This window comes from Podarcis gaigeae (assembly GCF_964106915.1).
Source record: "Podarcis gaigeae genome assembly, chromosome: 5".
Lineage (NCBI taxonomy): Eukaryota > Metazoa > Chordata > Lepidosauria > Squamata > Lacertidae > Podarcis > Podarcis gaigeae.
The window spans coordinates 32866279-32892529 of record NC_139681.1 but is presented as its reverse complement, the minus strand read 5'-3'; the positions used below and the strand labels follow the sequence as shown (position 1 = coordinate 32892529).

At 46.6% G+C, this 26251-nt stretch overlaps 1 protein-coding gene across 1 annotated transcript; it reads left to right on the top strand.

Moving 5' to 3' along the window:
* The first annotated feature begins 2377 nt into the window (after positions 1–2377).
* LOC310845566 (testican-2) lies at positions 2378–26251 on the top strand. The gene is made up of 9 exons (XM_083740792.1): positions 2378–2422; positions 6976–7090; positions 8288–8402; positions 15589–15703; positions 17855–17974; positions 21315–21533; positions 22846–22908; positions 23999–24136; positions 25108–26251. Exons 2-9 carry the CDS (start codon positions 7059–7061, stop codon positions 25251–25253), a joined length of 948 nt encoding a protein of 315 aa, XP_083596918.1. The 5' UTR covers positions 2378–2422; positions 6976–7058; the 3' UTR covers positions 25254–26251.

Sequence of the window (26251 nt, the reverse complement as noted above, 5' to 3'; positions counted from 1 at the left end):
CCCAGCAACCGCCTGGTGAACTACTTCTGCTTTCTTGAATCAGAGGTCTGGAATATATCCAAAGAGGTTAAGCCCAACCCTCTGCTTTACACAGGGTTTTCCACGCAGGTAAGTCTCTCACTTGTAACACAAGTGTAGTCTGCATTTACATTTGACGCACGTACATAAATCCTGAGCATACAAGGAGAGAGGAGGACAAAATAAGGATCACCCACCCACAGCCTCTCGAGAAGGCTGTGCAGGAGGCACACCCAGCCACACACACTCATTTCTTCTGGAACTTTTGAGCTCCAGCTGTGTCTTTTCAAAAGCACCTTTTGCTGGAGCAAGGTGACTGGAGTGGGGATGCTGAACACGCCCCATGCTCCTTTAAGGAGATTGTTGCCGCGAGTCAGAATATAAATCTCTTTTTGCCCATATACTGCCTTCCCCCTTCCCCCCCTCACACTTTGAAAACAATGGAGGTTGCCCACCTTAGGCACCACCTGCTCCCTTGTGCTCCCTCACAGTCTTTAAAGTCGCATGAATGAGTCGACACAGTCCTGCAGCTTCCCGATAAGCTCCAATATCTCTTGAGTGGTATAGCATGTGAAGCAGGGAATCATGCAATGCTGTATTTAGAAACAATTGCATGTTGCTCTGACCTTCCGTGGGCTCCAGGCCTGACATGGCACTGCTCGCTTAAATTGCTCTTTCGCGTCAGCATCTGTTGGCAGTTAACGTCTGCCCTGGCTCACCATCTTGAATCAGGTATCTGCCCAAAAATATGGAGAGCAGATGGGGAGATTGGTGGGCCTGAGGGCCAGATGCAGCCCTCTCAGACCCTCCTCAGACCGCAACCCCTCTCACAGGCCTTGCTCTGTGCCCCTGTCAGATGTTTTTGCCTGGCTGGAACGGTGTGCCAGGGTGGACAATTGAGAGGTGTTTGTGTTTAGAAACCTCTGGCTCTTACGTGGCATATTTCTGTCCCATGTCTTCCTCCTCCCAGTTGGCCCATCCCATCACTGTCATAAGGCCCTCCAGGGGTTGGTCAGGAGGGAATCCGGCCCTCCATCCAGAGGGACATTCTAGATGGTTCTGTGACATTGGTGCGACTCTCTTCTTGCCAGAGCTTGGCAGCATATTTGTGAGAACCCAGTAAGAGGGCTAGGTGCACCCCTCTACTCCACAAGCGAGCCTTTCCTTCTCCTGCCTGTCAGGTCACACAATCTTTGTCACCATGGCAATATCACCAGTTCCCATATCCTAAAGAAATGTAGATGTGCTGCAACACAGGAGTGCCTTCACAAGACCACTGTACCACATGGAGGGGGAAAGCAGTCTGTCTAAATAATAATAATGGTGTTCTGACTGGTCAGCTCAGAACCATAGTGGATGAGATTTTTTTAAAAGAAAGAAAGAAAACTGCTGAGGTTCGGGGATTCCCCGCCCCCCAATCCCCACACACTTCATTTTGATGAAAGCGGGATGGCCAAGGGCTCTGTCATTAAACTGCTTTTATTTTGTTTTTCTGGTTGATAGAGCATGTTTATTTCTGATTGCATAACACTTTAAAGCAGAAAATGGCTTCATTGATTTGCAGTGGGCTGCTAACTTCTGATTGCTTGCTAGCTTGGAAAATGTGAAGAGATTTTTTTTATTATAAAAAAATTAAAAACAAGGTCTCGAGGGACAAGAGAATATGACCTGGTGTTCTGAAATGCCTGGATCGTCTTCCTAGTTCTACACTATAGGGTCTTGCAATGGCTGAGCCCTGGCATAGCAAACCTCAATCAGCTGATGGTCAGGGTTTGCTAGGACAAAGGGCGTATCGCTTTGCAGGGGCTGCCAATCAGCTGATCAGCAGTACCTGCAAACCCCATTTTGGCTAAGTCAGGTCTTTAGCTGCACCACACCTGACACATCACTATCAGCATGACATCATATGTGATGTCAGGTGGGTGTGGCTTGGCCAAAATGGCCTTGTGGGCCAAAATTGGAGTTGGGGAGCCTGATTAGGCTCATAGTACGGAGGTTTCCCATCGTTGTTCAAGAATGGACAAATCCCACAGAGCCTAGTCCATTTCTTTGCTTTGTGAAGAATCGAGGACTTGAGAAGATTCAGCCTTCTTAAGCACCAGCCCATCAAATCATTGAGCTTCTCCTGCAAAAAGGGAACCAAGAGGGTAAAGCCAAGAGAAATTACAGCAACAGAGCCTCTTTCCTGGAATTCAGGCTGTCAAGGAAGCATCACTGTCGCATCCTCTGCATAACGTTATCTGTATGGATTTTGATTTGCCTGCAGTTCTCAGCATCTGGATTTTTATACTTGACATTTTCTCTTGTTTAAACTCTTTTAATTCACTTAGGCTGTCATTTTCCTTTCCCCTCATTTAGGATGACTACATCAAAAGCTGGGAGGATAATCAGCCAGTTGATGAAGGTACCCTTTTCCCCTTTTTTTTTTTTGGTTCTGCTTAATCTTTTTAAAGGACTTGTTGCGATAAAGTACCCAAGACCTTGTTAGGACAAGGTTCCTCCTGGCCTGCAAGATGGTAAATACGGAAGCAAATCTCACTTGCATCTACCTTGCTTTCATCTGTTCTAAAGACGTTTGAAAATGACTTTGAAGGCAAGACTATCAAGCCAGAGTACAGGCGTGTTTGAAGAGAGATGTGTTTCCCGGTTTTGGTTTTACTAGCTGCAAAAAATATGTGTGTACAATGCAGGAATTGCAACTTTCCTTCTACGTGGAGGCTATGGTCTTCCTTTTTTATCTTCCATTCCCTCTGTTCCATTAGCAGCATGGTGTTACCTCTGAGCTGCAGTAGTCTTTCATATACAATCTACCTGCCAATGCATATTCTTAAAAACACAAAAACAATTTGTAGACAGGCCAAAGTTTTCCCTGCCCTTGATAATTCATTAGAGTGGGCTACCCATGGCCTTAATCACTTTCTTCTGGGGTGAATTCTGATGCTCTTCCAGGTGTTTTGGTTAGTTAAGTCTATTTCCCTGCATGTTAGATAAGGTTGTTGTGTGCCATTGAGCAGAATTGATTGTGCTTATGCGAGTGATGGAAATAACCCCCCTTTTATGTTAGTGGAGACACCTGCTTCTAAATGTTTACAGTTTGCAGGTTTGGTTTCCTTGGTTATTATCATTTAATTGCTACTTGAAATCGATGCCTCCAGAGTTGTGACTTCACAGATGATTGATCCAAAATTATTGGGTGGGTGGTTGATGTGACAGAGGAGAAATTTGCGGAGTAGAAGCACAGAGTTGAGCTCTGAGCAGCTGTCCAGATAATAAAAAAGTGGAATGGTGCAGGACTCAATTTCATGCAGGAGAGGAAATAATCTGAATCAATGGCTGTTTCAGGGGCTCGTCGGGAGACGTCCACGGTCGTTTTAAAGCAGTTGAGGTTGGATGTTGCAGGGCCGTCTCGGGGGTGGTACTGCAGTTTGCACAAATGCTTTGCCAGGGCGCTCCTCTGATTAATTTTAAATCTGCTTTAAAGGCCTTCCTGTGCTTAAAGGTTTTCTAAATTTGGTCTAATTTTAATCTAAGCGTTGTAGTGGGATATGAGGTATATATATATTTCCTCTCCTTTTTTTGCAAGTGGGGCAGTTGGCGCTGATCCAACAATATCCATGTGCAACAAATCAACTGCAGTTGCGCTGATCAGCTGTTAGGTAGGGAAGAGGGGCAGGAAGGGTAAATGCAGCTGTGCTCCTCTGATTGGCGGCACTACAGCTTTCAGATACGGCTGCCTTTTCAGCCTTTGTGTTTATGTGATTCTTCACGTGCGTTTTGATTCTTTTTCGCATTGGCCTTTGTAAACCACTTCAGCAGGGATATCTACTGAAGGGTGGTGTGGACATTTATGTAAACAGGTCAAGTAACAAAAGCATGATGGGAAAGTTTAGTTTTCAAAAGGGAGACTTGGATGAAAAAAGGGGGGTGCTGGTACTGCGTAGCTACTCTATCACACAGATGGGGAATGTTTTCTACCCAGAGGGCCAGCTTACCTTCTCAGCAATGTCCCGAGGGCCACATGCCAGAAGTGAGTGGGGCCAGAAACAAAAATGGGTAGAACAATGAGTGTAGAGTTCAGGAGCAGGTTCCAGACTGGCAAAAACGTTCAAGGAGGTTGTAAAGCCGAAACTGGGAATTGTGTAGTCTGGGGAGAGGGGATGTGGCTGGTGGAGAGCTCTGGGGGTCCAAAAGAGAGGGCTGGTGGGGCCACCAGACCTGAGGTTTCCCTTTCCCTATTCCAGGGAAAGAACGTATATGGGGCATAGGGAGACCTGATGGAACAGTTTGCTGACTTAGATGCTGTGTGGTTACGAAACTTAAGCTTCCTAGCCAACCTGGAACAGAGGACGTTTCTTCTAGGCAAGACCATTGGGTCTGTCTAGTCTGCTACTTCAACTGACACCAGAGCCGTTCCTTGCTTTCTGAGCCTTCTCCCTGGAGATGGCAAGCAACTTGTTCTATGGCAAGCAACTTGAGTATATCCACATGTTGCCTGAGCAACGCGATCTTCTAAACCGTTGAAAAATGTATGCAAGAGAACAGCATGCTCAAGCTATAAGAACAGACCATAGTTCAATTGCAGATAGTTTAAAATTTATTTATTTTTAAAACCACAGTCAGTTTTAATTGGCTTTAAATTCATCACATCCTTTTATCCTTCCCGTACACCACTTAGAGGCTAAGGTGGTAAGTGGTGTAGACATGGTTGACTTAAATAAAATTGACACATAAGTAAGAGTGTATACTTTGCATACCCAAGCTCCCAGGTTCAGTCTCTGGCATCGCCAGGTATGGAGCTGGAAAAGATTCCTCTCTGAGACCTTATAAAGCCAAAGACAATCTGTGTAGGCCAGGAATGGGGAACCTCCAGATGTTGATGAACTCCCATCTCCCATCATCCCTTGCTGGCTGAGGATGATGGAAGTTGGAGTCCCACAGCACATGGAGGCCACAGATTCCTCCATCTTGCTATAGACAGAACTGAAATCGGTGGACTGAGGTCCTGATCCTGTTTAAAGCAGGTTTATACATTCAAGCTTTGAGGAGCTGGAGTTTCACTGGTTACCACCGCCCGATCTTCCAATCACTACTGGCACCAGACTCCCCCCCCCTAAACTTTTAGAAAATTGAGTACTTGAGCACCAGTCTTTTGATCTCCCTTGGTTTTATTAAATAAAGGCAATTCAATTTAAAGAATGCCTTGACTGCTCTGGCCTGACCAGAATACTGATTTGCTGACCTTCAGAAAATAGTGCAAGAGCATTTTGTTTTTCAAAGGCTGCCTGATCCAGGCTCCAAAGTTCCTGCCGTTGTAAAGTTTGCTGGCTTTGAACCCACGCAGATTTAAGCATGCTTATTATGCCCTTTGAAAGCGGCGAGCTTAAGGGCGCTTAGCTCTACGCTGCATTGTCCTCTGCGGCCCAAATCCAACAGCCATCGCGGGCAGCTAGTCCATCCTCCTCCAACCTCATGTGCCCTCAGGAAGTTCCAAACTACATCTGCCAGACAATTTGGTAGAGGGTAGATAACCATTGCAGCCCAGATGGAGATGTGTGCCTTCGTTGACAAATGCAAGCAGGAGGCTGTTTCAGTAGACCAGTCATTCGGGCCGGATTAGAGCACAGGGCTTGAAACTTGTCTGTTATTCTAAATTTGACACAGTGTACATGGAAAGCTGCCTTCTGCTGAGTCAGCCCAGTGGTCCATGCAGCTCAGGATTATCTCCGTTGACTGGGTGCAGCTCTCCAGATTTTGAGGAGAGAGTCTTTCCCTGAGCTGCTTGGAGATGCTTGCAATCGAACCTTGATTGTTCTGCATTCAAAGCATGCAGTCTACCACTGAGCTATAGCTGTTTCCCAGATTTAGTGATGATTGGTTGTAGTGGGCGTATTACCTAAATCTCACCGATTTGGGATTTAGATGTTTGGATGCATAGGGGTGTGTGGGTGTGTTTTAAAAAAATAAATCTAAACAAAAATGTGTTTGAAAGGGGAGTGGCTAGAGACTAGATTTCAGGTGGCAGGTGCTAGTTCTGTAGAGAACCATAACAAAAATATTGGTCTCAATCCACCCTCATGGTTAGGGCTTTTCTTGCACAAAGTCCTCCATCACACACAAACATGCCTTGAATGCAAATCCAAAGAGCCTTCAGTATATGTAGTTCAGCACTGGACACTGCTGCAGGTGAGTAAGCCAGCTGATTTGTCGAGCCCACGTTGGCTGCATATTGACAGGCACACATGACAAGTGTAAAGTGACCCTTGACTGTGTCCGTGCAGGACAGCTGCACATTCCTACCCGTTCCTCAGCGAAGAGGGAAATGTGAATCCTTATACGTACCATGTCAGGTGGTTCTCTTGCAGCACCTTTTTGCATGTAGTAGGAATCCATGCAGGTCATAGGGAGAGCACACAGCAAGAAGGTTCATTGCCGTTGCATATTGGGGAGCTGTCTTCCTAAAGCGGTGAGTTTAGGTTTGTTTGCAAAGGCAGTCGGCAGTACACTGCGTGCAAACAATTTCGAAATCGTCGATTGTAGCAAAGTTGTAGGGTTGCTGTATTTCAAAAAGTGAATATCCGAACACAAAAGTTGTTGAGCTTTTCCTGCAGAATCTCAAAATGAAGTTGCTGTCCTTTTTTTTTTTTTTTCTTAAAAAGGAAATTCGCCAAAAAATCAACACTTCCAACATTGCCATACACCCGGACGTAGGGCAACCCTATTTATAAGATAGCACTACAAATGGGAAACTAGTCCAATTATCAGACTCAATTTAAGTTGATTTGTGAAACAGCTTCTGATCCAGATTACATGTAACGAAGTATTGCAGACCGTGGTTGCTTTGTGGTTTTTAGCATGTTGTGTGTGGTTGTCTGCAAGCGTCTGCTTTTTATCAGGCAGCAACCTCTGCTATAAAAAGGAGCATTTAGTCATTCACACTCCATTTACTTCTGGCTTTAGGTGTGGACACCACCAAGGATCCCTGCCAGAAAGTGAAATGCAGCCGGCACAAGGTGTGCATCGCCCAGGGCTACCAGCGGGCTATGTGCATTAGCCGCAAAAAGCTGGAGCACAGGTAAGGAAGCAGCTGGCCTCCCCACGAGTCCGTGGTGGGGCAATAGGTGTTACTGAGTGACTCGCTCTTGCTTCCGACAAGTCCTTTGGTGGTGGGCACAACAGGAAGTCAGTGGTCTTATAAGTCAATGGAGGACAACCCAAACTTAAACTTAGTAGATTTAAAAGTGATTTGTTTTATTCAGGATATTGAATGAATATTTTTTAAAGTGCCAAGTGCTTGTCAGCCACCTGCTGAAGTGCAACTTGTTAGCCAGGAATCTGAAACTCAGGACCAGGTATATTTCGGATCATGTGACATCGTTGTGACGTCAGGTGATAGAGGCACTACCCATCTCTCAAAATGGCCCGTGGGGGTGGTTAGGATTTGGCCCCTTGGCCGGATCCTGCTCCCCACTGCCTGTTCTCACTGAACAAGCAGGTATAGAGTTGCCTGCACAATTTCCACAAGTCTTAACTTCTTTTTAAGAGCGAAAAGGCAGAGGAGGAATAGACAGTATCCCTAAGGGAGGCCATATTGCGCAGGTGAACTGTGGCTAAGGCTATCTTCTGCTCCTTCACTTAATGTTATGCTACGGTCCACAGGTGTTCACACATGAGCTCTCTGCAAGTGTTCGCCCAAACTCCTGTGAGCTAAGAGCGGGGAGAAAACAGGTGCATGCACACATTCATCTGAACACCCTTAAAATCTCCCTTCAGACTTTTGCTCTCAATACAGGATGGTGTGAAGTGGATCTGGCCCATGCAGTGACGCTGGGACTGGGGTTTCTGTGCATGCCCCGGCCCCTTATCAATCCATGCGCATTCGCCCCAAATGGCTGAAGAGGCCTTTGGTCTCGATGGCTTTTTGCCCCTTTCTTCTGAGAACAAATCATATAACTGAAGGTTAAAGCCGTCGCTGTTTGGCAGGCGGAAGCTCTGCGTGTGGCTTTCATGGCAGCACAACAGGCAGAAATCCATAGGTGAAGCTTTTCCTTCTTGTGGCTCTGTGAAAAGTTTCACTTGTGGATCCCTGCCTTTTATATTACAGTGATACCTGAGGAGCAGTCTCCAGTCTGCAGTTTCGGGATATTTCACATTCCTCAAGTGCCGAACAGAGAAGAGCGCATCTTGTGCCTGAGGGCGTGTTTGCTGCGAGGTTATCCCTGCTTTAATACGAATTCTTTGTTTCTTATCTCTTCCTCCTGTGCACCCACAGAATCAAACAGCCTACCCTGAAACTCCATGGAAACAAGGAGAGCTTGTGCAAGCCTTGTCACATGACCCAGCTCGCATCTGTCTGTGGCTCCGATGGACACACTTACAGCTCCATGGTGAGAGAAAGTGGCAGCAGCTAAGCCTGGAAACGAGGTTGGCGGGAGGGCATTCGTTCAGGGGAAGAAGCAGCCGCAACGTTTCAGGGGGTCTGGTCTGAATTTCATACCTGTTTAGTATTATGCGGGAGGGGCGTGCAGGGAGTTTTTGTATCTCTGTTCTCTTGAGTTATTTTACCGTCTTTGCTTGTTCTTTACATTCTTAAGAGTCATAGGGGTCATCTAGTCCAACCCCCGCAGTGCAGGGATTTGCCACTGTCCCTTAAGGCGATCAAACCCCACAACCTTGGCCTTATCAGCACCACGGTGTAGGCAACGCAGCTGCTAGAATTAGCTCAGAGTCCTCTTGTTTCTCTACCCACCCACCTATTCTGTCTTCACAACAACCCTGTGAGGTAGGTTAAGCTTAAAAACAAAACAAAACCAACCACCCAGTAATGGACCCAAAGTTATTCAGCCGGCTTTATGGTGTACTGGGAGTTGGCTCTACAAGCAGCTTGTAAATCCTAATAGTAGTAGTAGTAGTAGTAGTAAGAAGAAGAAGAAGAAGAAGAAGAAGAAGAAGAAGAAGAAGAAGAAGAAGAAGAAGAAGAAGATACAAGGGAGCTTCCCGAAGGAAAGATGTTGTTTAGTCGTGTCCAACTCTTCGTGACCCCATGGACCAGAGCACGTCAGGCACTCCTGTCTTCTACTGCCTCCTGCAGTTTGGTCAAACTCATGCTGGTAGCTTCAAGAACACTATCCAACCATCTCGTCCTCTGTTGTCCCCTTCTCCTTGTGCCCTCCATCTTTCCCAACATCAGGGTCTTTTCCAGGGAGTCGAGTCTTCTCATGAGGTGGCCAAAGTATTGGAGCCTCAGCTTCATGATCTGTCTTTCCAGTGAGCACTCAGGGCTGATTTCCTTCAGAATGGATAGGTTTGATCTTCTTGCAGTCCATGGGACTCTTGAGAGTCTCCTCCAGCACCATAATTCAAAAGCAGCAGCACCAAAATTCAAAAGCAGGAAAGGTAGCAGCATATAAATGTAACAAATAAATAAATCTTTACTTGCATCTCATGCAACACTTTGCCATGGGAAAAGCTTGGTTCTTTAACTTGTTATTAGGGCCTGTTTTTTTCAGAACGGTTGCTCAAGGGACTAATGTTTCCTCTTTCCGCATTTCTGGATTGTAGTGCGGAAAAGCACGTTCTGTTGCAGGCTCAGGAGTGAGGCCATCTCACTGTGAGGGAAGTGCCTGCCTCCTTCCTTAGGACGAGACTCAGGAGTGTGAGCAGAAGACATGGAAGCCACCTGCCCCTTCCTCTTGATGTGTCTTTTGACTGCTCGCAACACCTCTCCTCTCAAGCTTAGAAACTTTGCCCTCTTTCCTACATTGCCATCTCATGGACATAATTTTGTACTTCATTAATGCTCTTCTCCTCTAGGCTATCAGTGGGTGGCCTAAGTCCTCTCACCATTCATTTCCATCTGTAAAAACGGACAATTTTGTGAAAATTGTAAGGACACATTAACCCAAACTGTGGAGCAGTACTTAGTACTTCAGTACAGTTAAATAAATTACACACACACACACACACACACATATATATATATATATATATATATATATATTAGTCGAAGCACTGGAGGCATTGTTAGCTAGCGATATTAAAGATAATAACCAACAAAGACAACCTCTCTGGCACCTCTGCTTAATTTATCACCAATCCACAAAATTATATCAAGATTATATATAACCCTTTGGTGGAGGTCCCAGAGGTGGAGTAATTGGTTGATTTTAAAGATAAAGAAGAGGTAATTATGAGGTGGTTTTCCCCCCCTTTTTCTTTTGAGGGCAGCTAAAATTGTCATTGCTAAACGCTGCAGATCTGCAGAATTCTCGTGAATGGTAGTATGATGAAAAGAACCAAAAAGGCACGGAGAAAATAATAAAATGAGGCACAGCTTTTAAGAGAATAACAAATTATATGAAGGCTTCACTTCCTCTGGTGCAGACACGCATTTAGTAACAAAGGGAGGGATTTGTAGTGCTAAGGAGATCACTCTGTCAGCGCACACATTTCTGTTTGCCTGACAGAGTGGTTTCTCTTCTCCTCCCTTCTCATTCTGTACTGACACCCTCGGCCAATTGTGCAGGCTTCATTGTGCAGACTTCTGTTAGTGTCTCCACCCCCATCATTCAGCCCAGACACTGAGGTCCAATGCTGAGAGCCTTCTGGTGGTTCCCTCACTGCAAGAAGTGAAGCTACAGGGAACCAAGCAGAGGGCCTTCTCGGTGGTGGACCTCCCCTGTGGAAGGCCCTCCCATCAGATGTCAAGGAAATAAACAACTATCTGGCTTTTAGAAGACATCTGAAGGCAGCCCTGTTTAGGGAAGTTTTTAATGTTTGATGTTTTATTGTGTTTTTAATACTCTGTTGGGAGCTGCCCAGAGTGGCTGGGGAAACCCAGCCAGATGGGCGGGGTATAAATAATTTATTATTATTATTATTATTATTATTATTATTATTATTAGACTGGTTAGTCAAATCAGACCCACAGTAAGAAAGGAAACTACCTTATACGAAGTCAGACGAATTGTCCATTCAGCTCAGTATTGCCTGCACTGACTGGCAGCAACTCTCCAGGCAGGAGTCCTTATCAGTCCTGCCTGTAGATGCCGGAGAGTGAAATTGAGACCTTCTATACGGAAGGCACGGGATACAGGTGGCGCTGTGGGTTAAAGCACAGAGCTTAGGGCTTGCCAATCAGAAGGTTGGCGGTTCAAATCCCCGCGACGGGGTGAGCTCCCGTTGCTCGGTCCCAGCTCCTGCCCACCTAGCAGTTCGAAAGCACGTCAAGTGCAAGTAGATAAATAGGTACCGCTCCAGCGGGAAGGTAAACGGCATTTCTGTGTGCTGCTCTGGTTCGCCAGAAGTGGCTTAGTCATGCTGGCCACATGACCCGGAAACTGTATGCCGGTTCCCTCGGCCAGTAAAGCGAGATGAGCGCTGCAACCCCAGAGTCGGCCATGACTGGACCTAATGGTCAGGGGTCCCTTTACCTTTATACGCAAGGCAGATGCGCTACCATTGAGCTATGCCCCTTCCACGAATTTATTTTATCCTCATTGTCATCTGTAGTCAAACAGGTTTTTGAAACGATATGAAAACCTGCTGGGCCCATTGACCAGACCAGAAATCAAGATGAGTTTTGGCAGCAAGATCAAGGAATCCTTTTTTCTTTTTAAGGGCACCTTCATTTCTGGGGAAGGAAATACTATTGGCTGTCCCTGGTGTTGGTTAGAAAAGGGAGAATGTCTGTTACCTAGATGTTGGTATCAAAACATCACATTCTAGAAACAAAATGCATACAATTAGGACGTTGTGAATGGTTTTGGCCTACGGAATCATGACTGGAACCAACAGGTAGAAATGGCAACGAAGCAGATTTCGGCTTAATATTAGGAGAAACTTCCTAACAGTAAGAGCTCTTTGGCCGCTTTGGGAGGTGGTAGGTTCTCCTCTGCTGGAGCTGTTTAAGCAGAGGCTGGCTGGCCCTCTGTTGAGGTTGCTGTAGGGGGGTGCTGAACTCGTTGACCTTTCAAGGTGCCTCCCATCTTTTTGATTCCATGAAATGTAAAGCAGGTCCCTTAAAAAGACGGACAGCAGCAATACAAGTATCGCCAAGGGTTTGAGGTCATATTACTTTCCTTCTAGACAAAGTGAGTCTCTGGGTAATAGTGCAGTGGTATATTTACAGTATTGGGAGTGCAATATGCCTTTGCGTTACATGCAGTACAGTGAAGCTGTGCGGGATTGGTGTGACTCACTGAGCCAAAGCTTGTTTGGGTAGCCCTTGTTATGCTGTGCTGACCTACTTTTTCTGCCTTCTGGCTGTTGGAATGGGGGAGTCTGTTCCAAGTAAGCTCTTGCCTTTAGCACATACAATTGCATTTAACTCTCTCAAAATAGAGATGCGAGTCTTGTGAAGAATCGCCTCCCAGCCTGGGGTAAACTGATTCAGAAACCGAAACATGGTTCCTTTGCTAAAAACTGAGGCTGGTTTTTATACAGCTCCTGAAGCACGCAACTCGGAGATCTTTTATAGCCATTTTTGGATTGCTCCGTATGGTGGCCGGGACAATTTGCAACTGGAAGTGAGGATTCTGATTCTTCCCTGGCTGTCTCCTCGCATCCCGAGCACTGATCTGGCAGTGAGGTGGAGCATTGGAATTATGGCTTTGCCGCTAAGTAAATAGCTGTAACATGCTTTGAACCAACCACTTGGAACCATAGATTTGGAGGTGGTCTTGTTGGACATGTAGTTTGATGCAGGAAATCCAGACCGGTCCAGCCTGTTTGAAAGCCTCCAACGAGTAGGGGATGGGAGGAGAAATTCAATTCAGTTTGCGTGTAAAGATGAACGTACCTACTTCATGCTTTCCAACACAATATGAGAACCAAAACACAGCCAGTCTTCATAAGTCACACTTTTCTGAATTTTGTAGTGCAGGTCTCCTGAGAAGTAATGTGTACAAATATGCACATACTGGTGTAAAGTGTGCATAAAAAATGCATATATGAGTGAAAAATGGCATGCAGCAGTTTATTGTATTAGGGGAAATTGTTTTGCGTACAGTTGTTCATTAGGGGACATTGCATACAAATGTGTATTAGATTAGGACAAATTTACAGTAAAACGCTGGTGAATTTTCATGGGAACTTTTTTTAAAAAAAATCACAACCATGTGGAAATATGGAGAACCGAATTTAAGTTTGGAGAAATGAGAAACTGGAATAAATTGAAGATTTGCCCATCGCTTGTGCCAGTGAGGGAGACTGCACCATCCCTCTAAGTAATCAGTTCCATTGCCCATCTTGCTCAAGTTTGTTTTGGGTTTTGTGAATCTACCCCTTCATCTTCCCACCAACTAAATCCTCCATTTCCACACGCTCTGTGTGTGGTGTTTTGTCACAGACAAATATACTGGGGTCCTTCCATTTTTTTAAAAAAATATGTTACTCTTTCTCCCATCCCATCAGTTATTAAGATGTTTGTGAATGCCCCATGATATCACAGCAGGTCAAGTCAGTGGCTGGGGGAAATATTTTTCTATAGTTTGCAGGAAACAGGCAGCCAGTTTGTAGCCTATTATGCACCAAAGAATGTTGAGAAGCCTTAGCCTGATTAGTTCGAAACCAGGACACAGCAGGAAATTTCATTCGGGGGAGATTAGCACTAAGCAGATTCATTGTTATTTGCTTTTGGTTCCTCCTTGCCTGAAGAGTTAAATAAAAAAAAGTAACAGGATCAGAAGGCTGGCCTGCCGCAAAACCCTTCTGTTGCAATCTGTCCTTGGATTTCAAAGGGGTCAGCGGGGGAGAGATGCTTGTTGCTGGAACTTAGAGCTCCTAAATGTACTCAGAATAAAGAGCAAGGATCATCAGGGGAAGGAGGCAGGATCTAGCCATGGAGCATGGGGGGATGATTCCCCATCCCTACGCAGAGCCCTCCTGTGTTTTGGCATGAGATATGGTGGCGCTGTGGGTTAAACCACAGAGCCTAGGGCTTGCTGATCAGAAGGTCGGTGGTTCGGATCCCCGCAACAGGGTGAGCTCCCGTTGCTTGGTCCCTGCTCCTGCCAACCTAGCAGTTTGAAAGCACGAAGTGCAAGTAGATAAATAGGTACTGCTCCGGCGGGAAGGTAAACGGCGTTTCTGTGCGCTGCTCTGGTTCGCCAGAAGCGGCTTAGTCATGCTGGTCACATGACCCAGAAGCTATACGCTACGCTCCCTCGGCCAATAAAGCGAGATGAGCGCTGCAACCCCAGAGTCGGTCACAACTAGATCAAATGCTCGGTGGTCCCTTTACCTTATAAGCAGAATCGGGTGCACTATAATTAAAAACCCCGTCTGTGCCTTTGCAATCAAAATCCCACGTCAAGCCAAATTCTGTGATCTGTGTAAGCAGGTGAAAAATAAGCCCATTTGCAAGATGTCTCTTATATTGAAAAATACTGCAGAATTCTGCAACATTTCTTTTGTGCTAGTCATTAAGAGCATGAGAAACTGCCTCATGCTCTGAAGCCCCACCCCAGCTACCAAAAGCCTTATTTATTCCCCACTTCCTTCCCCTCCCTTGCACACATACTTGTGTATATATATCTTCCCCGTCATAAAAGCAGAAATTCTCAGAAAGCCTCGTTTTGTGGTGCCCATTCCCCCCCCCCACCCCATGGAAATCACGGCAGGCATGTAGCCTTGGCTAGTAACAGAACCCTTTCCTAAGTTGGACTATATCAGCTGAGCACCATTGCTCCAGCTGGGCATGGCTCCAGAGGCAGAGTTCATTATACTGCCATAGTAATACTTTCCAAGACCCGCTGTGCCTTCTATCGCGGACAAAAGGGAAATGGTCACATCCTCCGATTTATTATATTGAATGTCAGCATATTGATATACGCAGCCGCTAATCCCTGTGATTAATATGTTTACACTGGAGCTGATTAATGGAGTTGCTTCACATCAAGGAGCGTTCGGAGGAATATTATTCATGGAATTTGGAATTGGGCGGGGGGGGGAGTAACCGTTACGAACTTGTGCATGAGTATTCAGCCATTGCATTAAGCAGTAGGTGAATCGTCATCTTAGTGCAGAACTTAGAGTATCCGTTTGTTTGTAGTGTTTGGACCCTGCTCCAGAAGCCGAAAAGCAACTTAACAATCATTTAAAAAGCAAGACAGTTACTGCCCTCAGGTTTATAATCTAAAAGAGATGATACAAAACGGGGGAAAGGGATGAAGATAAGCAAACTCAGGCACCTGGTCTTTGCAGGACCAGCTGGGATGAAAACAACTTAAGGAAAGGAGGAGCCGAAAGGGTCTGGCCTGTTGACGGAGGTGATGAAGTGGTCCAGCCTCCCATCTCCCCTTCTGCTCTTGCTCCTGCTGCCAAAAGATAGAGGAGAAGGGGGCATTGTCCACTCTGTAAGGCTGTGTGATCTATGTTGGACAGACTAGACAGGGACTACCAAATGAGGAGGGAAGCGTCAGGCGGCAGCAGAGGAGCAGGTGAGATGAGGTTGAGGAGGTTCATGGCATGCTCTCCTAGACCAGCAGAGTCCCGGAGCCCGGGTATCCCGTCCCCCATTTGATTGGCAAGTGCTGACTTCTCTGACTGTCTACTCTCCATTCTGTCTTGCAGTGCAAACTGGAGCAGCAAGCCTGCCTGACCAGCAAACAGCTGACGGTTAAGTGCGAGGGGCAGTGCCCATGCGCGAGTGAGCATAGCCCGACCTCAGCAACAGACACCAAACAAGGTCAGGGGGAACATTTTAGCAAATAGTCTGATGACGGCATCCTCTCCTTCCCTTTCTCTCTCTGCTGCTTTTTGTGTGAACAACAGAAAGCATGCCTAAGAGTCTGGCATTAAATCGTATTCCAAGGGGCCCCAATCTCCCTTGATCATGCCATATGTATTCATCTGCCAGGAAAACTACATGAGACCATGATCCAGACGCAGGCAAGCTCCCTCCCCTGGTAACACATCTCACACTGCGGTTTCGTGTGCATTGTCATCATTTTGTTCTGGGAAGGTGACCCCAGGGTTGGCATTACTACCAGGCAACCTTGGGCAGTTTCAGGGCTCCAGCATTGTGGCAGCGGGCACTGCTGCTGCTTGCCATGGAGCCACCTTTTAAAAACAAACAAAAAAGAGCTAGTTCTCTACGCTGGGTCTACTCGCTGTTTGAATTTCCTACGGGAAATACCTACGGGACCGCCTCTCCTGGTATGTCCCATGGAGGACCTTATGGTCTTCAAACAAAAACATTTTGGAGGTCCCAGGCCACAGAGAGGTTAGGCTCGCCTCAACCAGAGTCAGGGCTTTTTCGGCTGTGGCCCCGATCTGGTGGAACGCTCTGTCACAAGAGACTAGGGCCCTGCGGGACTTGGCATCTTTCCGCAGGGCCTGCAAGACAGAGCTGTTCCACCAGGCCTTTGGCCAAGGCACAGTCTGACCCCCTCCTTTGGTGATCCTCGTAGAACTCTGGCCCAGTGGTTGCCATTTGATTATGAATTGATTTTAGAATATTGATTTTAGAATGCTGTGTTACTTTTAATGCTGTTAGCTGCTCTGAGCCCAGCTCCAGCTAGGGAGGGATATAAATAAAAATTTATTATTATTATATTATTATTAAAATGCTCCCTTCCCCACAGTGCAGCATTGTTCTAGGGCAGCGTTCAGAGCACAGTCTCAGCTGCACACTAATGCCAGGTAAGCACACCAGAGCCCACTGCTGGGGAAGGGCTCCCATAAAGAGTACACATTGCCCAGGTCCCCCCACACACATCTTGGGTCTCCTAGACTTGAGTCAATATGGTGCTGACCTAAGAGCTGTGGGAAAGCTTAAAGCACCAAAAGTCAGGTTCCCCCATGACTGCAGTTCTGGTCCACGCAATAAAGATTCAGAAATCATTTCAGCACATCTGCCAAGAGCCAGTTCGCATGGAAATGGGAAATCCAGTTCACGCTACACCGTCGTTTGCAAAGAGGAGGAAGGAAGGAAATAGGTCTGTTTCGTTGTTGCTTAGATTTTTTCCTTCCCCCTCACCATAAGGACCCAAGGCAGGTTTAGACAGTATTAAAACCAGATGAAACAATTTACAATCAAAAATATAAGGTGGGTCCTAAAAACGTACCATAGGCATCAAAGGCCAGGATAAAGAGTTAAGTATCTGCTATGAGGCATACATGAAATATATATATGTGTGTGTGTGTGTGTGTGTGTGTGTGTGTGTGTGTATAGATAGATAGATGATAGATGATAGATAGATAGATAGATAGATGATAGATAGATAGATAGATAGATAGATAGATAGATAGATAGATGATAGATAGATAGATAGATAGATAGATAGATAGATAGATAGATGATAGATAGATGATAGATAGATATAGAATGCTTAATGTTACTTAGCGAATATAGCACTGTTACCTGAGAAAAACTTAGCAAATTAATTAGCAAATTAATTGTGTAAGTTTTGTTCAGTTAGTTGGTATAAAGGCTGTTTCTGAGTTGTATGCTATTCTGTACCTAAACCCTTAAAATGGCAGGCTACAGAAGCCCAAATTCTAGACAAGTCCAAGATGTGTAACACACTCTGGTTAGGCAAGTGAGTGGTGCTCTTGTCAAATCCTGGAGTTTATCCACCATTTGGACAGCTCAGACTTTTGTTTAAGGCAGGGATTTCCAAGCTAATAAATGTCACAAGTCATCCCCTTCCCCAACTCCTCAGTAAGCAGTCCTTTCTGTATTACACACATTAAGACACTGACTTTACTCCACGAAGGTGAAATGTTTTGCTACATAAAAGAGACTCTTGCACAATGAATAAAATAGAGTTTGGGTGTCTTTCATATTCTTCCCAGCTCGAGGTGCTCAGTTAATAATTCTGCATTTGATTTACAGAAACCTGTACTGGGCAAGACTTGGCAGACTTGGGGGATCGGCTTCGTGACTGGTTCCAGCTCCTGCATGAGAATGCCAAGCAGAACAGCTCCGGGAGCGCAGGGGCCAATCCAGTGAATGGTATGCAGAAACTGTGGCCATTGTCATATCCATACGCGTACACAGTCATGGAAAGACAGGGACGGAGCCATGCAATCTCCGAAGAGATTCTCTCTGCAGTTACTGGACTGATATCTGTGTCCAGTGATTCCCTTAGACTGAACATCTTTGAGCTGCAGGTGGATGGTTGGCTGCATGATTGAATAGGTTTAAAAAACAAACACTCTTCTGTCCTTGGAAAGCCTGCACATTGGGGAAGAAAGGGTTACGTTCAAGGTAGTAGCATTAAGGCAAACCTTAAGTCAGGATGAGGATTTCTGCTTGCACAAGGAAATGTTCTCCTCTGCTTCCCCCCTAAATCTCTTCTGGGGTTTCCTCCAACTCTCTGGAGTAGATTTGAGGACAGCGCCAGGGACCCAGTTGTGTTAATGCAACAGTTCTGTTGAATACCGCCCATATTTCTTCTATATATTTCTTCCTGGCAGGCTGGTTTTCCACACACAGGGAGCTTTTGATAGGGGATAATGCTGAAATGTGTGATTCACAATCTACGAAGTGGTACAGTCCTGGGGATACTTGTGCGCAATAGGATATTTCTGAATGCATACTTTGGCTTAACCCAGGGGTTACTCTCCCATCATCCAGAGCCAGCATGGCCAATGGAAAAGGACGGAAGGGAGTTATAATCCAACAACATCTGGAGGGCCACTGGTCACCCCCCCCCGGCTTAACCCCTCTATTTCCTCTAAGTTATACCAGGAAGAACGTTGTTTCATTCAGGTGTGAAAGACACAGGAACATATTCAGCTGTAACATCAGCAGTGCAGAGATACCAGTGGGAAAATTCCACCATGTTTTCAGGATTGATGTGAGAAAGCTCCCTCTGCACTGAACGAGGGAAGGTGACCACAATCAGCCCTTCAACAACTCCTGTTAGAGAGGGACAGCCTTGTTGGAACGAATAGGACTTTGCGAGAGCCACAGGCTCATTTATTTCACCAGAGCTGGCGCAGCAGATGTGCCTGGTTCCGTCAATCTTTATTCCCCCTGTTGTGTCAGCTCTTATTTCCCCTTGTGAAACTAAATTGTTTTTGCTTTGGCTGAGCAGTTACTTGTTGGGTGCCAGCAGCTTGTTTTATTTCGGCACTAAACTGGTCTTTATGTGTGACTCTATTAGTTTATATACCATGAGATCAGGAACGGGGAATCTGCGGCCCTCCAGATGCTGCTGGACTACGAATCCCATCATCGACCCCAGCTGCCGACCAAGCTGGCTGGGAATGATGGGCAATGTAGTCCAATAAACTCTGTAGGGCCACAGCTTCCCCATCTCTGCACTAAACAGTTCTTGAGTCACCATCATGTTCATGCAGATTCGGTGTGTTAAATGCAGCTTTACATGTGCCATTTGCCACATTTTCATTAGCTTAAACACAATACTTTGTTCTCAGAGCTGATCTGAGAAATTAACACTCTAACAACAAGTCTGTGGAATTTTCATTATATATATATATATATATATATATATATATATATATATATATTACTATTATTATTATTATTATTATTATTATTATTATTATTATTATGCATTTTGTAGTTGGTGTGATGAAAGGAAAAATGTGCTTAGCATGGAAAGTTGGACTGGTTTGTCGTCAGCAAATGCACATTTTGTACATTAAACCAAGCAAGCCCTGCTCATCTCCTGGCTGCTTCCACAGAGCAGAGCTTTCTGTGTGGGCCACCCACACTCTGCCAGTTGCTGTGTGAGCACAGCAAGGTAAAGGTTTTTGCACACTTGTTTGTTTTAAACAAGTCCCCAGCCCCTGAGCAGAGTTGGCAGATTAGTCCCAGAGCACACGCAGAACATGAAGTGTGACTGGTCAGGAGGAAGATCATTAGTTTAAATGTCAGTGAACAGAAACCGCCAAGCCTCATGCTTCTCCCACAGGCGGGCCTGATGCATTGCATGAAGTCTTGCCGCGTTGGGAGGGCGATGCCCTTGTGCCACCGTTGGCTCTGCCGCTCCCGTCCCTCGGCTTTCGTAAGCAGAGCAGTGAGCCGCCGTGGCTCACCTCCAGCGGCGAGGAAGTCCATCTGGAACCAGCCTGGCAGCAGCATCACAAACTACGTAGGAGATAGGAAGTGAAGCAGGCCGTGTGGGGAAATGGCAAGGCTCCCGTCTCCTTCAATAGCAGCTGCTTTTCCTAGAGGGCCACTTTGAGTAGCGAGCCGAGCGTGGCAGGCTGACGCCGCAGCCAAGACCCTTTCAGGCGGGCTGCCACTGTCGTCTTCTGTCCTGCGTGCCACGTCCTCCTTGCATCTTCTGCCTCTAGCTTGGCTTCAGGAAGGAGAGGGGTAGCAGCTGGTACCTTGTAGAGGACCAGATTTTGCCAGTGGGCCTGCAGTTGTTCACCTCTGCTCCATACATGCTTAACATGTATTTGCCATGCAGAACTGTGATGGCGGTATTTTGGGGTTCCGGTGTAGAATTTCAGGCCTGTGGTTTGAATCCTGGTGTGCAGTGGCGTCGACAGACAGCCTTTCCAGGAGAGGCCATGCATATGCACAAGCTTGTGTTGACACACGAGCTTTTAAATAAGTAAAAATTCCGCAACTAGGAAGACGGAACTCTGTGAGCGGTATAAATTATGCAGATCAAGCCTATTTGCACAATGCATGCAGCTTCTCTGAGGAGCGGCAAGGCACTCTAGGAGCACCTTCCTCTCAGCCACAGGGTGTTCTGCTCGGCTTCTCGTTTGTGTAGCTCCTAAGCATCGCCTACACGTTTTTAATCACCCCTGTCTTTGCAGCCATGAGGTCTAGCAGCTTGCTTGGTTTCTTTAAAATAACAAGTAGAACCTGCAACAAATCACTGCAGGTGATCTACCTCTCAGTGCAAGTGCTCCTGTTCAGAGTTGCAGACAGACGTGTTATCCTTAGGATACTCCGTTGCACACACAGACACACACTTTGGGTTTTTTTGTTTACCAGCTGACACTCAACATTCCACAGCTGCTGAGCATGCTCAGTCTCCATTGGGTTGTCTTTGGGGTGGTTTTGCCTCCTAGGGGTGTATTTTTTAAGTTTTATACTTCTTCTTACCTTGAGGTTCACCTTCACACACTGCTTCCCCCATCTCGTCTCTCAGGAGCCCCATTTCAGCTCCAAACCACCTGAGTTCACTCTTAGTGGGAACAATGGAAGCTGAAGTCCTCAGGATGATGAATCCTGCACCAAAATCCTTCACTTGCGGGCACAAGCGGCCCTATATGCACAGAGGCACCTTCGCTCTCCCTTACTCTTCTTTCTCACTCTCTGTTGTTGTGTTGTTTTTTTTTCAAACCCCTTCTGCTTGCAGTGCTGGACAAGAGCCTTGTGGCCAGTTGCAAAGACTCGATTGGCTGGATGTTTTCCAAGCTGGACACCAACGGCGACCTTTTCCTGGATCAGACGGAGCTGGCAGCCATCAACCTGGACAAGTACGAAATCTGCATCCGGCCTTTCTTCAACTCCTGCGACACCTACAAGGATGGCCGCGTCTCCACCGCAGAGTGGTGCTTCTGCTTCTGGCGAGAAAGTGCGTTGCTGCAAGGTTTCTCCTAAGAGTCTTTTGTGTTGACTCCTTCCAGTCATATCCCGCCATTCTTTATATAGAGCCAACTGTTGTAAGTGATGCTGAAAGAGATACGCACATGCTGACAAATGGGCTTCTCCCTATCTTTCACTGATGGCACTAAGCAAAAGCCTCTTCTTAGCTGATTTGTTTTACCATAGCATAGTACTAAGTTCAGGGACGCGGGTGGTGCTGTGGGTTAAACCACAGAGCCTAAGACTTGCTGATCAGAAGGTCGGCGGTTCGAATCCCCGTGACAGGGTGAGCTCCCGTTGCTCGGTCCCTGCTCCTGCCAACCTAGCAATTCAAAAGTACATCAAAGTGCAAATAGATAAATAGGTACCGCTCCGGTGGGAAGGTAAAGGGCATTTCCATGCGCTGCTCTGGTTCGCCAGAAGCGGCTTAGTTATGCTGGCCACATGACCCGGAAGCTGTATGCCGGCTCCCTTGGTCAGTAAAGCGAGATGAGCGCTACAACCCCAGAGTCTGCCACAACTGGACCTAATGGTCAGGGGTCCCTTTACCCTTTACCTTTAGTACTAAGTTCAAGCTGTTTAAAGAGGCACTTGTTACAGCCCCACTTAGATTAAAGATCATCGTCCTTTATTTGCACGCCACCTTTCCGTCGTAAATTTTGCTCGTGGTGGCAAAACTGGCCAAGTGGCAACAGAATTTAACAATAAGTTAACCAAAACATCTCAGCATCTCAGTAATAAATATACCATAAAATTGAACATTAGTAAGGTCTACTAATAAAATGCAGAAACATCCCTATAAATAAGGCACCTTCAAGATTAATTCTGGACCCCAATGGAAGCCCCAAAACATCACCCCACCTTGATAGTATCTAGCAGCATGCTTTTCCCCAGACTTGCTGTGAAGCTGGTCTCTCTTATATTTTCTCCCCAGGAGCTGCCAATGGTTTTTAGGAGGGAGAATATTTGCTTTGCGTTTACGTAGTGCTTTTTCTTATGAACTCAGAGCCCTTTGCATATATACTTCAGTAAACCTAGCAACAGACCTGCAAGGTAGACCAGTGCTGTTAGTAAATGAAACACCTGGTATTTATGTAAGTGGTTTTTCTTAAGGGCTTAGAGCGTTTTGCATATTTTATGTTAATTATTCTTCCAGCAGTCCTGCAAGGTAGGCCCTCGTATCAGAGATTACTGGGAGAGAGCGGCTCATTTATTGACGAGCGCATGGCTCCGCTGAGATTGTTTTGAGCTGGTTTTTGGCAATCCTGGAATGGACACATGTTTTGCTTTGGGTGTTTCAGAGCCTCCTTGTCTTGCGGAGCTGGAGAGGATACAGATCCAGGAAGCAGCCAAAAAGAAACCTGGTGAGTTGTGGAAATGGGGAGGTATTTGGGGATGTGTGAGGGAAGGGGAAAGGGATCTTGTGGATGTCTCGGTGCTGATAGTCGATGCTTGGAAGGCACTTCACTAGGCAGTGCTGGTTTCTTTCACCTAAGCCCCATCTCTGCTTGCCCCACAGCTGAGGGCCAGAGGATCCACACCTGTTTTAGATGATGGTGTCATGGAAATGAAGATTTAGGCAGATCTAACGGCTCTTCCCTAAGGTCCAGCTCAGGCATCCCCAAACTCAGCCCTCTGGCTGTTTTGGGACTACAATTCCCATCATCCCTAACCACTGGTCTTGTTAGCTAGGGATGATGGGAGTTGTAGTCCCAAAACAGCTGGAGGGCTGAGTTTGGGGATGCCTGGTCCAGCTCATACATGTGGGTGGACATGCTCAAAGCAGCCTTATGGCTGGAGCCATTTGTGCAAGCAAATCCCCAATCTGGGCAGATTTCAGCAATAATCGTGCAACAGCTCATTGTCGCAGGCCAGGCCAGGGGTGTGTGTAGCGGTGCATTGCCCTGGCCGTGTGCATATATGGCAATCCACTTATTACACATTATGATTTTTGTCAGTGGTTTTTGCACACCGTAATTCTTGTCAGGGAAATAATCGCTGTGTGAAGATTTTCCCTTGTCGTTTTCCATTGCATATGTTTATGCGTGAAAGCACCTCTGAGGTCAGATCATTTTTTGTTTAACTGTGTATTGAAGAAGCTTATTTTTTAAGGTGGTTCTAAGCACAATTAAATATAAAGTCCTTACTCTGGCCAATTATTCCTTACAGTCTATGCTCCTTTCTTATTCAAAGCGTATGATCTTCCTTTAAATTCCCAGTTGTACAAGATGCTGTGGGCTGCTAGGGTTGCCATATGTCCTCTTTTTCCAGGACATGTCCTCTTTTTTGCCATAGCAATCCATAGTTAAAAGCAGAAGTCGGCAAATGTGTCCCTCTTTTTTGTTCTTCAAAACACAGCAATCCTAAAAATCATTTCCCAGCAATGAAGTCCTTCTGCTGCAACCATTGTATCCCAACTCTACTGACGCCCTGTTGCTGACTTTGCTTCCCCAGGGATCTTCATCCCCAGCTGCGATGAGGATGGGTACTATCGGAAGATGCAGTGTGACCCAAGCAGTGGGGAGTGTTGGTGCGTGGACCACCTTGGCATGGAACTAACAGGAACGCGGATGCATGGGAATCCAGATTGTGGTAAGGAGAATGGAGAGGAAAGGTGGGGAGAACTGTTGGCGGGTTGGAGCACAAAATGTACACGTTGCACACAACAAGTGGGGGCCTCCAGCGTGGCCCCCGTCGTGGACTGGTTGGATGCAGAGGAACGGTGGGAAGAACCAGTTGTGGAACCCACAAGAAGGCTCAGAGGCCAGGGAATGGTGGTGGGACCACGATGAGCGGTCAGAGGGAGAAGACTGGGCAGAGGAGGTGTTGGAAGCTGAAGAGGTAGCAGGTCTGAGTGAGCTGGGAGAGTCTGTGGCAGAGAGGAGTCCAGAAGCTGAAGCAGGAGAGGAGGGAGGCCAAGAGGCAGAGAGGAGTCTGGCTAGTGAAGAGGCACAAGTGTCTCCCCCTCTTGCTGCGACCAGCTCCCCTCTTCCTGGTCTCCCAGAACATGCAGAGAAATGAAGAGGGCAGAGGAATGGGAGACAAGACAACAGAGCCTTTGGCTGCCGGGGAAGGAATTGAGGGAGGAGCCTTACAGAGCGGTGGGAACCTCACAACTGCTTCCCTGGGGCTACTAGGAAGAGTTGCTGTGATCTCTAGGCCTGCACTGTTTTGGTTTCTTCGAATAAAGAGTTAACTTCACAGACACTGGACTTAGGCAGCAGTGAGGAGGTAGGACCCTTCAGTCTCAGCTAGTGCTTCTAGGCGGGGGAGGGGGGCAAGACTTGCTGGAGACGAGTTGCTGTGCTCACGAGGCCTGACACTCCTGGGGTTTTTTTTGCCAACAAAGAGTTAACTCCAACTTGCTCAGTGTGATTTCCTGCTGGCTCGCTCCTGTTGGCCCCACTTGTAGAGTTGAGCGGAAAGGTTTCCTCGCCATGGAAGAAGTGAATGAATGCCTTCTGAGGGGGAGGGTTCACCATCCACGGTTACCAAAGTGCCGCACCGCCGTTTCCTTACTAACGCTGCTGCTTCTGCTGCTGTTGTTCTTCTCGTCGTTGCAGATGATATCGTTGGATTCTCTGGGGACTTTGGGAGTGGCGTCGGGTGGGAAGACGAGGAAGAGAAAGAGACTGAGGAAGCCGGCGAGGAGGCCGAGGAGGAGGAAGGCGAGGCGGGAGAGGCCGACGACGGAGGCTACATCTGGTAGAAGCCGCCGAGGGCACAGTTTGGTCAGGATGCTGGCTGCAGGGCTGGGAGACGGCTATCGAAACCCGAAGGAGAGGGAACAGCTTAACAAGATGATCAGGAAACACAGTTGAATGTAACTAACTATGGCAGAACATGTTGTGTGTGTGTGCGTGTGTGAGTGTGTGTATGTATGTATGCACCTGCCTGGGTGAGTCCATTCTCCTTACATGGCCGTGGGGATTATCTTCTTTCCCACCCCCCAGTTTAGCAGAGATCAAAGCTGTATCAAAGCAAAATGGGAAAGGGGGCAAAGTATTCTGCACTGTAGGTTCGGGTGGTCTTTTTATATATATAAATATATTTAAAAAATGTAATTTAATTTAATGTTTAAATTGTCTTATCACACATTTCCGCTCGTAGCCAGACCCCCAGATATGTTTACCTGCCCCATCATCTCTCGTGTTATGGTTCCTAGCAATAGCTTCCAACAATTTGCACATTGTTAGGTATGTACACCCTGGTGCACCAGATCACTTTCAAGCACATGCTCTGCAAGCGCCCAGGAGATCTGCCAAGCATTCCTGGGTCTTCGTTGCAATGGAAGAGGTGTGATCACCTGGACTTCGGCTGACAGGTCAGGGATGAAGAGCAGCCCCTTTCTCTTCCTTTGACCATATGTTAGATCCATATCAGGCTGGGACAGGTAGCACAGCGCTGGTTCCAAACTTGGCTAGCATATTACAGACTTCTCAGACACCGAGAGGGTCCTGCAAAATCCTACCTCCCTGGAAAATTCCCCACAGGAGGCTTGGCATCCTCGTATTGATTTAAGAACCGACAGGTGATCACAGGGTTGCCCCCGCTGATTTAGAGGATCCCAAGAAAGGGCACTGCAAACTTGTCTCAACTTTATCTCTGGTCACTGTAGAATAACGGGCTTCCATTTGGCCTCTCGGTGCCCTGGCAGAGTGACAGAGGCATTTGGGCACACAATTGGCTGAGAAACACTGATATATT